The following is a 14,447-nucleotide window of genomic DNA, read 5'->3' as shown; positions in this document are numbered from 1 at the left end:
TTGGAAGCTCCTGTAGCTGCTGCATAGGATTTCAAAACCACAGGTTTGTGAATAGGTCTGTGAGTAAGGAGTCCTCTTGACTTCTTTTAAGCTGTCAGAGGTGGGAAGGTGTGATTTTTGGGGGAAGGGCCGGATTAACTGGGCACAATTGTCTGATGGCCCCCTTCCCCCAGCCAACGGAATCGGGTGGCTAGTTAATAGGCCTATCGTGGAAGATTTTTCCTGCCATCTAAGGCACGAAGATCTGTGAGGCCAAGCCTCACCAAGTAGATCGTTTGTTTACAACTAACATTCCATTTAATTAAACTGCTTTATAGGCTATGCGAGAAATAGTTTTCAACATTTTGAATATTAGTGTCGGGTGAATTGAAATGTTCTCAAAGTAGCCTTATGGCTGAAAGCTGCTTGGGACCCCCCCCCCCCCGTAAAGCAATATAACCATACAAACGTGCTTCCTGCACTCATTGTTTCAAAAGGAGTAATTTTGGCTTTGTCAGAACTGAAGAGCTGTGGACGGCACGGCACGGTATGCCCAATGAAAATAAATTAACGCAACGCAACACAACACAGACCCCGCTTCTCTGCCAGTCACTGACATGAACTAAACACAGAACCCGCTTCTCTCGGCAGTCACTGACAGTAACCTAGAATAAATGCATGGGGAAAAACACTTCCCCATGACAAAGACATCGTAAAACACTGAAAGTTAATATTTTGTCACTAGCAACATTCATCGGTCCTTTGTCAAATGTATTATGTTCCAAGTACCCTATGCGTAATTCTGCTTCATAAAGTTGAACAAATACATTTGCTTATTTCACAGAAAAATATAAATAGCCAGTCTACAGTGCAGAGTTGGTAAGTTATGGTAGGCCAACTTGCAGTGAACATACAAACAGGGGAAATTATTTCTCTTGCAGCCGAGTAGTAGCCTCAGGTGCGACGTAGACATAAGGCCGAACATGCAAGCCAATGAATCGTGCTCTCCACGACAATCGCCCGTTAAACTTAAATAGGTTAACATCACTCTAAGTTCGCTTTCAAGCAAGGAAAACGATGATTTGAAGACATCTGTTTCAGTTGGAAGGGCAAGGGGTAGCAACAGGGCAACACAGAGACAGGCCCGATGGCAGGGCTGTTATGAGAGTATTAAAATATGGGATATTCCTACGGAAAACATTAAAACGGCAAGACAGCGGGAAAGTTAAAATACGTGATAAACACGAAAAAAGTTGGCATGCATTGTTTCGTCCCCGTGCACAGGGATCATTTGTCATACTATTAATCACATATGATTATTTGTGAAATTGTGCAAACAGGCAACACATTTGAAAAGGAAGGACTGGTAGCAGGCAAGCTCACGGAAAGATTGATTTAAGAACGTTATCACAAAGTGTGTGGCTGTGGCGCTGGCGGAAGACAATTGGCAGGGGAGGGTCATGTCTTTTAACAATTCTGTCGGAGGGTCATTGAACAATTTCTAGCAGGCAAGAGAGGGTCATGCAACTTCCAACTGAAGCACTCAAAATTCCTCCGTGGCCCCTTCAATAAATAACGATCAGTCCCTAGATTGCTGCTGGGCTATATGTCTTGGTTCTGTTAACAACTCATTGTCAAACGATAGCCCATCTCAAGGGTTGCATCCATTACAAACAAACATGCAATGTGAACGTCTGGGATTGGGGAGAGTACTAAATCCTCTACTGAATAAGCACGGTCAAACCTTTAAATGAAAAACACTCTTTAATAATCCAAAAAATAAACCGCTAATGAAGTAAACTTGTGACCATCAAAAAATCGTTTATTGCTTGTAACTCCGCGATACCAGGACGTAACAGGAAGGCATTTGGCTGAGCAACGGAGGTTAATATGCTCCATGTTTTGTCCAAATGATGACTGTCTATCATCGTTGCACTCGGAGAAAACCGAATGTTTCATTGGCCCCGTTTCAATCGTCGGTTGTACCTACTCAAAACGCAGATAGAACCTTATTATTCTATGGTAGCGAAAATAGCGCTCAGCATGATTCATGCCCAATTAATTCCCCCAGCAAAGTGTTCGCCTTTGTAGTTTGGTTTCTCGGATAACGTTAAAATACAGTAGGCTATAAACCCGAAAAAGTTGACAGTGATTTTTTCATAATCACTTTGGAGGGTCATAGAAAAAAATGTATTGCTGGCGAGGGAGGGTCACGCCTTTTTTGGACTTATGCTCCCAAAACTCCTCCGGTAGCCCCTTAAATAAATAACGAACAGTCCCTAATGAAGTAAACTTGTGACCATCAAAAAATCGTTTATCGCCTGTAACTCCGGGTTGATAACAGGACGTAACAGGAAGGCATTTGGCTGAGCAACGGAGGTTAATACTCTATATTCTGTCCAAATGATGTCTGTCTATCATCGTTGCACTCGGAGAAAACCAGAATGTTTAATTTGTCCCTCGCCTCTCACGGCTGCAAACTGGATTCACTGGCAGTTAACCAAATATTTCTTTATTAGGGCAGGGCAGGCATATTTCTGGCTATTACATTATTTCTAAACCAGTCTGCTAAAGTCTGTAGTGAAGTCTGTGTAGGGTTTTCCAGGCTCCATTTCTTTTTTTACGAGACACCCTGCTCACTTGAGCCATCTACCGTTGTTTGGGTTGTTGCAGCGCCTCACTGGAAAAAATACAAATTAAAGTCACAGTGATCCCATCTACGACCTTGAGTGAAGCTGGCCAAGGACTACACACACACACACACACAACACACCACACACACACACACACACACACACACACACACACACACACACACACACACACACACACACACACACACACACACACCAGGGCTTAAAATTCATTTTTCAAAATGAGGGAGAATTCCCCCCTTAGGTTATTCATGTAGGGGGGATTTACACAATTTGGGGGGGGGGGGGGGTTGATGAGCTTGTGTAAGTAACCTTTGTGCATCCCCTAATTTCATGTTTGTCTCCAGCCAGTGACCCATATTCTAGTTTCTGCTCCTTAATCACATGACCTGCCTCTGCAATGCAGTGGTGAGTAGGCCTTTTGTGCATGAGCAAAATCACCATTTTGTAAGAACAGTCAGATGCACAAGGCACAGCTGAGGACGTCATGGCCATCTTGCGCTTACTCTTAAAAGCATGTCTGTCTCTGCAAACAACTAAATCTTTAGGCAATTTGCGTCAAGCCCCCTCACTTTATAAACATGTTCTACTCTGTTAGCCATCACATCAGATTAGTTCACTCTTGAAAGTGCAGATCTAACAATAGATCATGCACATGGTACAGTAGGCAGTGCTTCGACTTGGCCAGCTTCCCTCGCGGTCCTCGAAAATATAGAGCATATTAACCTCCGTTGCTCAGCCAAATGCCTTCCTGTTACGTCCTGTTATCAGAGTTACAGGCGATAAACTATTTTGATGGTCACAAGTTTACTTCATTAGCGTTTATTTCTTTGATTATTAAAGAGTGTTTTTCATTTAAAGGCTTGACTTCGCGGCTTATTCAGAAGTGCATTTAGTGCTCTCCCCAATCCCAGACGCTCACATTGCATGTTTGTTTGTAATGGATGCAACCGCCAGATACGCTTTTGTCATAGGCGCCCGATACCGGGGTGCTCCGTCTCTCGGCACCCACTGAACATCGAAAGCACCCACGCAGCCAGCTTACAGTCCCGCTAAATTTACATTCATTTAAAATCAAACATCGCGAGTTTATGTTAAATTCAGCATCTCTCAATGTTATTGGATATGTTGCTGTCAATTCCCTACATATACTACCACCAATGAGAGCGCCTCTCGTATGAAAATTCCTGACACTTCCCACCTGAAGAATTAACATAGAAGGCTTTGTCGGGTCTTCAGCCCGAATGTTTAAAATGTATATAGCCCTGAATATCATTTTAAAAGTAGTCTGACAAAGCTTATTGTTTTGTGACACAGCTAAACACTGGTACCTCATAGAACGCCTATAACATAGCCTAGGTGGTCGCAACTCACAAAAAGTAAAGCAGATAGAAAGAACTCACGCAAATCTAGCCTACAACACGCAGACAGCTTTATGCCCGAGGGGAGAGAGCCACGCAAGACTGTGCTTTATGATTGTTGCCTTCTAATGGTATCTTGCTAATTCACTGAACTGCATTAGGTGACACAAATGGTATTGCCTTTATCTTATAACTCCTTGTCTGAGCGACTACCAGGCCTATGGTTTTAAAAAAGTCAGATGTTCCCTGACAAAGACATTCAAAATGAAGAATGTTTATTGACTTGAAAAATACACTAATTTTTGCAAACTCCTTTATTCAACCCTTGAAGACATGGCGTCTGGATGTAGATCGTTTCTTTCGCACCATTTCATTTCTCAGAATGTAGGTCTACTAGGCCTACAATAACGCCATCACCAAATACATCTTTTATTTTTAGTTGATCAACCACAAAGAGTAGCATAGGCCTACTGTGCACAGTGCACTGACTACTGTAGCAGCCCAAAGTAACCAGTTGTTGTAGATGAGAGGCAACTCCTTGTTTCAGATAGCCTGGACAACATGTTACCTGGGTGTTGCCTACGTTATTAATTAATGGTAGCCTACAATAGTTAATTGATTCGCTGTAACATATTAGTTGGCTCAAAGAGTAGGGAATCAGGATGGAGAGTCACGCTGCGGTGTTGCTTTTCTGGGATCGAATCCAGTTTAATGCTAGTTTTCAAAACATATATTTTTTACATGTCTTTTGTCCGAGTGGCTGTAATGTAGCCGAAGGCCATGGCATGAAAAGTTTAACTTCAAACCGCCTAAAACAACTTGTTTGTGAATGTCTGACAACTGCTGCAGCGCATGCACGCAAGGACCAGTAGGTGGAGAAACCAGAAGGCACACAACACCGGAAACGATTTTAAGGCTATTTCAGCATAGGCTACTCAATGGTGCTATTTCACATGCATTATAGCGACACCCACTCACCGGGTTAGGTGGAAGGTGTTAATAGACGATTGGAGCCTACAGGCTGTCAAAATTGCTCAAAAAATGACGCTCAATATCCCTCTAAAATAAACACATGTATTCAATATATTGGAATATCTAGGCTATATTATTTGGCGCATTATGTCAGTGACGCCAAGATCATGTCATCCGCTTTTAACTTTTTGTATGGTTATTGCTTGACAGGGGGGATCCCAAGCAGCTTTCAGCCATAAGGCATTTCCTTATTCACCCGACACTGATATTCAAAATGTTGAAACTATTTCGGCATAGCCTATAGCAGTTTAATTAAATGTAATGTTAGTTGTAAACAAACGGGCTACTTGGTGAGGCTTGGCCTCACAGATGCGCTCGTGCCTTAAATGGCAGTACAAATCTTCACGATAGGCCTATTAACTGACTGCCCGATTCACGTTGGCTGGGGGGCAGGGGGGGGGGGGTGGGGGGTCATCAGACATTTGTTCCCAAGTGTCTATAAATTGTTAATCCGGCCCTGCCCCCAACGAACGCAACTTTCCACCTCTGAGACAGCTGAAAAGAAGTCTAGAGGACTCCTAACTCACTAAGACCTACTTACTGTAGGCTGCGCAAACCACAGGCCTTTTTTTTTGGCAAGCCTGCATTTGAGGCAGGCCTTCTGTTGAACAATTTTATATAAATCCTGTGTTAACAGTAATCCTCCTACCCCCCGCTACCACAGCTGTGGATAGTGTGGCATGCTCACGCTTTATGTCTCCTTGCAAACTAGGCCTATAGCCCAACCATTTACGTCTTCAAAAAATAACAACTTGCCAGATATGCCTTCATATTTTTGGGCTTCATTCAGCATTTTGTTCTTCCACTGGAAATGACTCTTCTAAATTTGCTGCCTGCTGCATCCTTTCTGTTTGTATTGTTTAGAAAATGTTTGACGTCTTGAGTTAATGCATTAAACATTGTTTGCTGGTAACCAGCCACAAATAGCCTACAGATTCTTACGTGTGTACATTCTCTATTCTTCCAAAATGTGCCCGCTTCTATAGGCTGGCCAAGTCGTGAATTCTGTGGCATAAAGCAGATGTATTTGTTTATTGTACAGAAAAAAAAAAAAAAAATAACCTGTCAAGCAGTCAATTGACTACATTGCAGTCAATAAGTAGGGCAAATTACGAAACCAAAACGTGGGTCATAGTTGTCTAAGCTTCTGCTGTGAGGCCAAACCCTTGAACAAAGACGCATTGATATCTGCAATAGTTTTTTTTTTGGCGAAACAAGCTCACAGCCGAACGAGTCATAGCACTGAAGGGAGAGGCAACTGCATGTGATCTTCCCACGGGCCAATGGATGTACAAGTTCTCCTGTGCCTACGATATTTAATCCAGTGTTTTGTCAAGTTGCAAAATGCTATTCGTTTTAACGAATTTTTTTATGATAGTATGAAGTACAAAAAGTATAGGGTACTATCTTAATTGCTTTATACTCAATATTTGACCAATGGCTATTGCATCTGTCTATTGAAAGTGAGAAGGTGGCATGTGATCTGTGTAGGCTTCATAAAATAAAATAAACAGATTGCTAATGGCCTACAAGCGGATCTGGGGTGCGTTTCCCGTACAACTACGGAGGTTAGCTTTTTACTAACAGGATGCATCGTTCAACTAACCAACATGTAAGTTACGACTGTTTCCCAAAACTGTCGTACTTACATAGTACTGTAAGTTTGGACCATGATAGTTTCCAAAACTGTCTGGACTAAGGTGGTTAATGACGTTTAGTAGCACGTGAACAGGCACCTGCACATACTTCTGTGGCGCACTGCGTTAAGGCCGGCAGATGATAGCCGCCGTTGCACAGCAGTTACCAGTCCCCTGTCCAAGAGTTCGAATCTGGGTTAAGATTTTGACAACAATATTGATTGATATTGAACAATTGATCGTTGTTTACCTAAGTTTATCTTTTGTGCAGATCATATTATCAAAATCAGAATCAACCTTCTTGGCTTGGTTTGCATAAACTAACAAGGACCCCCATGAAAATCAAAGGCTACATATTCTCAGCTGACTCGTCAAAAAGTGCGCACCACCTTATTATTATCTGCAAGTGTGTGACTTTTACTTACGTGCACATGGCTGCAAATTGACTTCTGCCTTGGGCATTTGAAAATATGGATGTATGGTGGTTAGAAGTGTAAATATCAATTAGACACCAAAATATATTTATAATTATTAATTTGCAAACAAATAACTGGCATCAGTGACATCTTTGACATGAAGATCCCTGGAACTATGATTCTACTAGCATTCTACCACAGGTCGAATGGTGTAGTTGTAACTACACAACTTTACGATAGTGGTTGCGAACGTTCGTTGCTACTATGGTTTTGGGAAACACTAACGTAGTGTAACGATGCATTGGACTATGTAAGTTCCAAATATGAATGTAATTCTGCGGCATAAAGCAGATGTATTTGTTTATTGTACAGACAAATACAAATGACATGTCAAGCAGTCAATTGACTACATTGCAGTCAAGAAGTAGGGCAAATGAATTTACGAAACCAAAACGTGGGTCATAGTTGTCTAAGCCTCTATAGCGTAGCCTGTTAAAAACGTCGCAGAAGCCTACCCAAGGCTACAGATTAATTCAGAACAGTTATTTCTCTACTGGCTCAATTTTGATTTGCGTAGGTGCGTTAACCCAACACTGACAATAATGTAGACAGCAAATTTCGATTTCCGTTACCACCGTGTAGTCAAGCCTTAAGCCATACCCAAGTAGCCTAAATCGAGGTAAATCAAGCTTTTTCAGAAGGGACGGCAGGCAGAGCGATGTACAGTGGCAGAGCGACGCACAGTGGCTGAAAGTGGTACTAAAGCTTCACGCAGCTTCACACCTCGTAATGCGCGACTGAAGTGGCCATTTGAAAGCGATGCCCACTGTAAACCATTTTGAACTTATTTTTTGTTCAGTAAATAAATCAGGTGTTTTCAGAATAAGATAAAAAAAAAATATATATATTTATATTCACATTTATCTAGTGTGTGTGTGTGTGTGTGTGTGTGTATATATATATATATAAGTATTGTCTTTGTATCATCACAATCAGTACTTGTATAACAGCAATGTGTGTGTGTGTGTGTGTGTGTGTGTGTGTGTACACATGTAGAATGTGTGTATGCAGACCTCTGCTTCCTCCTCTGCCTCTGCCTCTTCCTCTCCCTCGGCCACGGCCGCGTCCTCGGAACCCAGCACGGAACGGAGCACCCTCGCTCTTGACACTCGACACCTCGTCATGGTCGTCACGGAACTCACGCTCGTACTTCCCGCTGTGCCAATCTGATGAGCACAAACACACACACACACACACACACACACTTCAGAAATCACAGCTATTACAGGCTGGGTATTGTGTGTGTACTTGTAAACACTGCAGCTCTCTGACAGGAAGTCCCACCCTCTACAACAAAAAAAAGCCAAAAGCTTGGCATGAACACTAATGGAACATTCATCCATCTGTTTTGTAGACGGTGCAACCATAGAAACAGCTGTGGCAGGGAAACATGGTGCTGAAACAGCAGCTACAAAAACCCAAATTATTTTGATCTTTGCCCCACCTAGTTGAAGCAAATGTCAACAGGTTGTTTATGCAAGTCCTGTCAGATTACTTCAAGTGATTCCAGATATGTTCCTAAATAGTGAATTGGATCAGGTGTACATAATCATGAAATAATAATGTTCTGTTCTCCCTGGCATATTTGATTTGATGAAGTCTCATCATGTGCGACCGCCCGGATGTGTTACCACGGTAGCTGATGATGAAACCACAAGCTTATGATTGCTCAGGCACAGTCTGTGTGATAGACTTTTGACCATCTCGCATTAAACTGGACTGATCTAATGGACTCTGGTGGCGCTATCAGCACCTTCCTGGGTTCATCATCCACGGGCCGCAGTGAAGCCTCCCTGCACTGCACCGCATGTCCCGTGTTATTAAAGCTACCGCTAGTGATGGGCAAATGAAGCTTTGGTGAACCACTGCAGTGTGAAGCTAGCGACACTAGCAGAAAAAAAAAAAGATGGCCACCACACCTTAATTTTTCAACATAAAAGTCCTTAAGTAAACCAGTATTTTTGGTTATACTGGTTTGGGTAAGGACATTTATGTTGAAAAATCTGGAAAAAATGTGGTGGCCATATTGGATTTTTTTAAATTAGTGTCACTAGCTTCACACTGCTGTCTTTCAGTGGTTCTCTAAAGCTTCATTTGCCATCACTAGCTACCGTCACTTAGGGAAGAACAGGGTGAACATTTCATGAGATGTCAATCAATGCACAGCTCTCCTGCTCATTGGTCAAACAGGGTCATGTGGGTGTGATGTCGTACCGCGGAGGTCGTTCCTGCTGTTCGGGGGCATGCGGGAAGGCTCATTCTGGCGCGTGTTGTTCCGGGAGGCGGAACGCTCTCGCGGGCCCTCAGACTTCACCTCAATCACCAGAGGAACCCACTTGTGCTTGTTACCTAAACACACACACACACACACACACACACACACACACACACAAATAATAAAATCATGAATTAGTCTGTCAGCTTTTCCATTACACAGAATGGTAGTTAAGATTTGACACCAACACAAATACATCAGACAGAAATGAGTAAACTGAGTACAGAGAGCAGTTCCTCAGCTGTACAGTAGGCGTCACTATTGCACTAAGAGAAAGAGGGAGGAGCAGGAATGGTGTAAACTCGAGAAAAATGACGTGGCCCAGACAAACACACACTCGCACACGACACGAGCACACGTGCACACACACACCCCCCAAAGCGAATAACTGCACTAACACACACACACACCCAAGCAAATAACTGCACTAACACACACACACACACACACACACACACACACAAATGACAGGCAGAGAAAGAGGGGTGGGGGGAGGGATGACAGGGAGAGAAAGAGAGATGGAGAGCAAGCACAGCCAGCTCCAGTTGCCAGGTTCAGAACTAGTGGAAGAATTCACAAACAGTTCAGAGAAACCCCACAGCCAGACAGCCATGTTCTTACGCTGACGGCCCACATCGTGGCTTTGTTTACAGAGGAAATCACGTGTGAGCTCAGTCGGTCCACAACCCCCTTTCCCTTCCCCTCCCTCCAGTGCAGGGAACCCCTTTCCCACTCCACAAGTTGCTAGGAGACCCACCTTTCTTTTTCTGGCCGTTTTTCTGGGACTCCTCGTCGCCGTTCTTCTCTTCTCCCGAGTCGTCCGATTTGGTCGTCTTCTGGTTCTCCTTGGTCTCCTCGATCTCACGCTTCTCCTTCTCCTTCTCCTTCTCCTTCTTGGCAGTCACCTTCTTCGGGACCTAGGGAGACACAACACACACATTGCTCACACATTCTTTATTTCTCCTCCACAAAGTACTGTGCATATGTGCATTTATCTGTGTGTGTGTGTGTGTGTGTGTGTGTGTGTGTGTATGTTAGTGTGTCTAGTCCACTTGGTGTGTTAAAGAGGTAGCATGTGTGTTTGTGCACAGATATACATCTGTGTAAGTTCCCACCATGTCGGTGCGGTTATCTTCAAGGCCACTGTAAAACTCTTTTTCAGCACAGTGTGTGCCAACTCATTATTGCTTAACCTTACCATAACTGCACGCATACCTCATCTTACCTTCTGCCACACAGACTAGTCAAACAGAGCACACACACACACACACACACACACACACACTGACTATTTAACTACAGTTCACATTACAATGCCATGCAGTTACATCCAGGGTAAATAAAGCACTTTCCTTGGAATGAGTTAGCTAACTGAAGTCAATGACATCTGAAACTGATGAAGTTTCAACACCTGTTTAAAGGATGTGGAACCACAGTGTGTGTGTGTGTGTGTGTGTGTGTGTGTGTGTGTGTGTGTGTGTGTGTGTGTGTGTGTGTGTGTGTGTGTGTACACTGTACGCATTGACATGCTGACCACCTAAGGTTCTGGTTAATGTTTCTGTGGTCTTCCACGAACACAGCAAATATCCTCCTCAGCAGTTTCAAATATTTCACACACACACGTATGACATCACTGTTGATTTACACGCACTGCTAAGGTCGTACATGCTTAACACACTTTTGCACACTGCTGTACAACACCATGCTGTCAAAATGTACTCAAGCCCGTCACTAAAACACACACACGCGCGCACACACACACAGACACAGTCACAGAAACACACGCAAACAGCTAAAAACCCATGACTGCAGAGAAGTTTCTTTTAATGATCAAAATGTCTGGGCTGTCCACAATTTAAACTTCACATGCAAACCTTCAGTGCACACTTTTCATTACACAGACAGACACACACACACAGTCCAGCTGACAAGATGCAAAAGTTAGGAAGCATTCTGAGCTAGTCAGGGGAGATGTTAGCGGTCAGTACGTTGGCATCCTTGGGGACTTACTGAGGGGCGGCAGGTGGTTGGGCCTGCCTCACGAGTCACCTTAACACACACACTGCTCGCGCTACCCTCCGTCTGCACACACAGGGAGAGAACAGCGACTAAACATTAACGAAAGACACACACACCCCTAACATAACATAAACAGACTATCACCATTCAGGAGTATCTCAATACAGAGACAATCAATCAAGTCTGACTTGACAAGACGATAAACACCACACAAGGCTGACTTATCTCACACCCAAGATGAGATCAACACTGTGTACTATAGACACACCCCATCAACAGTAAGCTAATAACGTCGTCTTCCAAACAAACACTGAACACACGGCAAAAACAAGACCTAAGGTCCACTTGGTAGTGGACTGACACACGGTAAGAGTTTGAATTTGGTTTGGTAAAGATAGGAATGCTTAACGGTCTTGCTAGCGGGGGAACAAATGAGCCCCATCGGCCTTCCTATACCCTGCTCTTATGTGACCATCCTTGACTGCCCTTCTGTGGACGCTAATTTGACCTTGAGGACGCTAATTTGACCTTTAAGGAAATCTGCAGCAAATCGAACACAGAATTAACCCAAATCAGGACAAACTGGAACTTTTAGGGGCCCTGGAAAAATGATGAAACTAGATGAAAGAAAAAAAAAAAAAAAAAAAATTGAGATTAACTAATTTACAAAAGTGTCATCGTAACTTCCTCCACTGTCCATAAGAGAGAATCTGATGAATCTGACGAACCTGACCACCTCTTCCTGCTGCTAAAGCTAATTTCTCCAAAGCAATTACTCAGTTATCTCTAGCTGCCCCCTAGGGAACCAGAGCTGCTATTTTTAATTAAAAAAAACATATCGGACTGGGCTCCATTTTAAGAACTACAGCGTCCCCAGTGGTTTGGGAGGAAGTAAGTTTAGCTGCTACAGAGGAACTCTGCAACCCACTCTCTGTGTGTGTGTGTGTATATGTGTGTACGAGCGAATAAAATGTGTCTGATCTTCACCTTGTCCCTCGGCTAAAAGTATCTTTGTATACAAGTTGCTGTATGTTTGTGTACAAACAGGTTTCTCGTTGGATTTCTCTCCCTCACACATGTAGTCATTCTCTTAATAAATCTTAATAAAAAATACGCACACTCTTAACATCCACTCCCTACACGCTTATGGGGTGACCTCTTCAATTGGTTGGATTAGCATGCATTTATTCGAGATGGATAAACCTCAACCCTGCACCCATGATGACCTTGACATTCTCAGATTCCTGGGCATCCCTGCACCTATGATGACCTTGAGATTCTCCGATTCCTCGGCATCCCTGCACCTATGATGACCATGACATTCTCCGATTCCTGCGCATCCTGTGGACTTCAGCAGGTGAGTCACGTTTTCTGTGTCCAAGGTTACATGATGACTAGTACACTTCAGAAGTGATGGGTGAATATCTTGACAATGTATTATTACCATTAACTATTGGTCACTAGGTTTTGTAGTCATCAATGTACAGCCTCTGTGCATGAGAGTGTGCATGAATATATGGAAGTCTGAGGAACAGCTCATATAGTGGTGGCTGCTTGCTGGACTCCAGTGTGGGGCACTGTGTGAGTGAGAGTGTGTGTGAGTGTGAGTAAGTGTGTGTGTGAGTGAGTGAGAGTGTGTGAGCGAGCGAGAGTGTGTAACATCTAAAATAACGGTGGCTGCTTACTGGGCTGCAGTGTAGGACACCATGTGTGTGGGACCCTAAGAGAGAGAGAGTGTGTGTGTGTGTGTGTGTGTGTGTTAGTGGAACATCTAAAATAGCGGTGGCTGCTAGCTGGACTGCTGCGTGGCACACAGTGTGAGCGGGCCCCTAAATGGCCATGCGTCTGTGGCAGCCGTAGCAGAGGGTTATTCACGGCTCTCCCTGACCTACATGGGGGTGGGCAGGGGGGGACCTCAGCTGGCTAAAAAAGGGGGTTACGGGGGACGTACACACCTCCACGTACGCCTGTCCACCGACCAGAGGGCAGAAATAACCACCGCACCCTTTACCCCAGCCTGACAGAACCTAGCCCAAGCAAGGATTTATGCTTCTAAGAGGCTCATCTAGGAACACCGTGTGGACAATCGCAACCCAATACACTCAAACGACCAGCCAGGCTAGTCTGGTTCAGAAGGTCAAGAAATCATCGTGGGTGCAGGAAAGAGCAGAGGCTGGTCTCCAGCACCGACTGGCTTTGCAGCAATGCTACGAACTAATCTTAGCTCCGTCAGTGGAGGCTGACATAACGCGTCTGCCCCGGTCACTTCAGAGTGTCCAAATAAAAAACAGCATCCTGAGCCCTGGTGGTCGTCGCTAGCGGTCATCGCTAGCGGTCGTCGCTAGCGTCCGAGGATGCTCGGAGAGCTCCCATGACCAGCCAGGCCCCTCTGGTCAGAGGAAAGGCACTCCACTCAGAGCATGGTACGGGGGGCCACAGTGGCTACGGTGTGACAAGTCACCGACCGCATACATCCGCATCTGGCGGGGATTGGTGCAGCACAGTTTTATTTGTTTTCTTTTAAGTATAGTTTTTGGGCTTTTTATGCCTTTAATCAGATAGGATAGTGGAGATCGACAGGAAGTGAGTGGGAGAGAGAGTGGTAGGATCCGAAAGGACCACAGGGCGGGAATCGAACCCGGGTCGCCAGTATACAGTGCAGGTGCCTCAGCCAGTCGCGCCACTGCTGGGGCTGGTGCAGCACAGTTTAACAAGACTATAAAGACTGGTGACTTTATGGTTGATGCTAGAGAACAGGAACATGACTATTTGGGTAACGCTTAACAACAGTGTCCAAGCCAAAGGCACGCACAGCCATTCTTTTAAGAGCTATAGCTACAGAAACAGACAGTTGAAAAACTGTGCTATTACAATGGCTTTGCCTGTGTTCATCCATAAAGCCTCTTCTGTTGAAATTATTTAACTTTTTTACTAGGGTACAAGATTGCACCTGTAGATTTTAAACAAAGTAGTAGATATTTGCAGTCGTGTGTGTGTGTGTGTGTGTTCTGGTC

General features: G+C 44.1%; 1 protein-coding gene across 4 annotated transcripts in view; it reads right to left on the bottom strand.

Moving 5' to 3' along the window:
- The window catches only part of larp1 (La ribonucleoprotein 1, translational regulator), a 48,096-nt gene that overhangs the window by 16,592 nt on the left and 17,057 nt on the right, over positions 1-14,447 (bottom strand). For 2 of the 4 annotated variants that reach the window (XM_048233422.1, XM_048233430.1), the window contains exons 4-7: positions 11,425-11,496; positions 10,172-10,331; positions 9,354-9,488; positions 8,153-8,305 (exon numbers count right to left, since the gene is read on the bottom strand). In XM_048233422.1, the coding sequence (XP_048089379.1) occupies positions 8,153-8,305; positions 9,354-9,488; positions 10,172-10,331; positions 11,425-11,496 (520 nt within the window). The remainder of the gene's footprint in view (positions 1-8,152; positions 8,306-9,353; positions 9,489-10,171; positions 10,332-11,424; positions 11,497-14,447) is intronic. The other 2 variants (XM_048233444.1, XM_048233438.1) reach the window with 1 other exon arrangement.

Source organism: Alosa alosa, chromosome 2 (assembly GCF_017589495.1).
Source record: "Alosa alosa isolate M-15738 ecotype Scorff River chromosome 2, AALO_Geno_1.1, whole genome shotgun sequence".
NCBI lineage: Eukaryota > Metazoa > Chordata > Actinopteri > Clupeiformes > Clupeidae > Alosa > Alosa alosa.
This window is presented reverse-complemented; position numbering and strand designations above follow the sequence as displayed.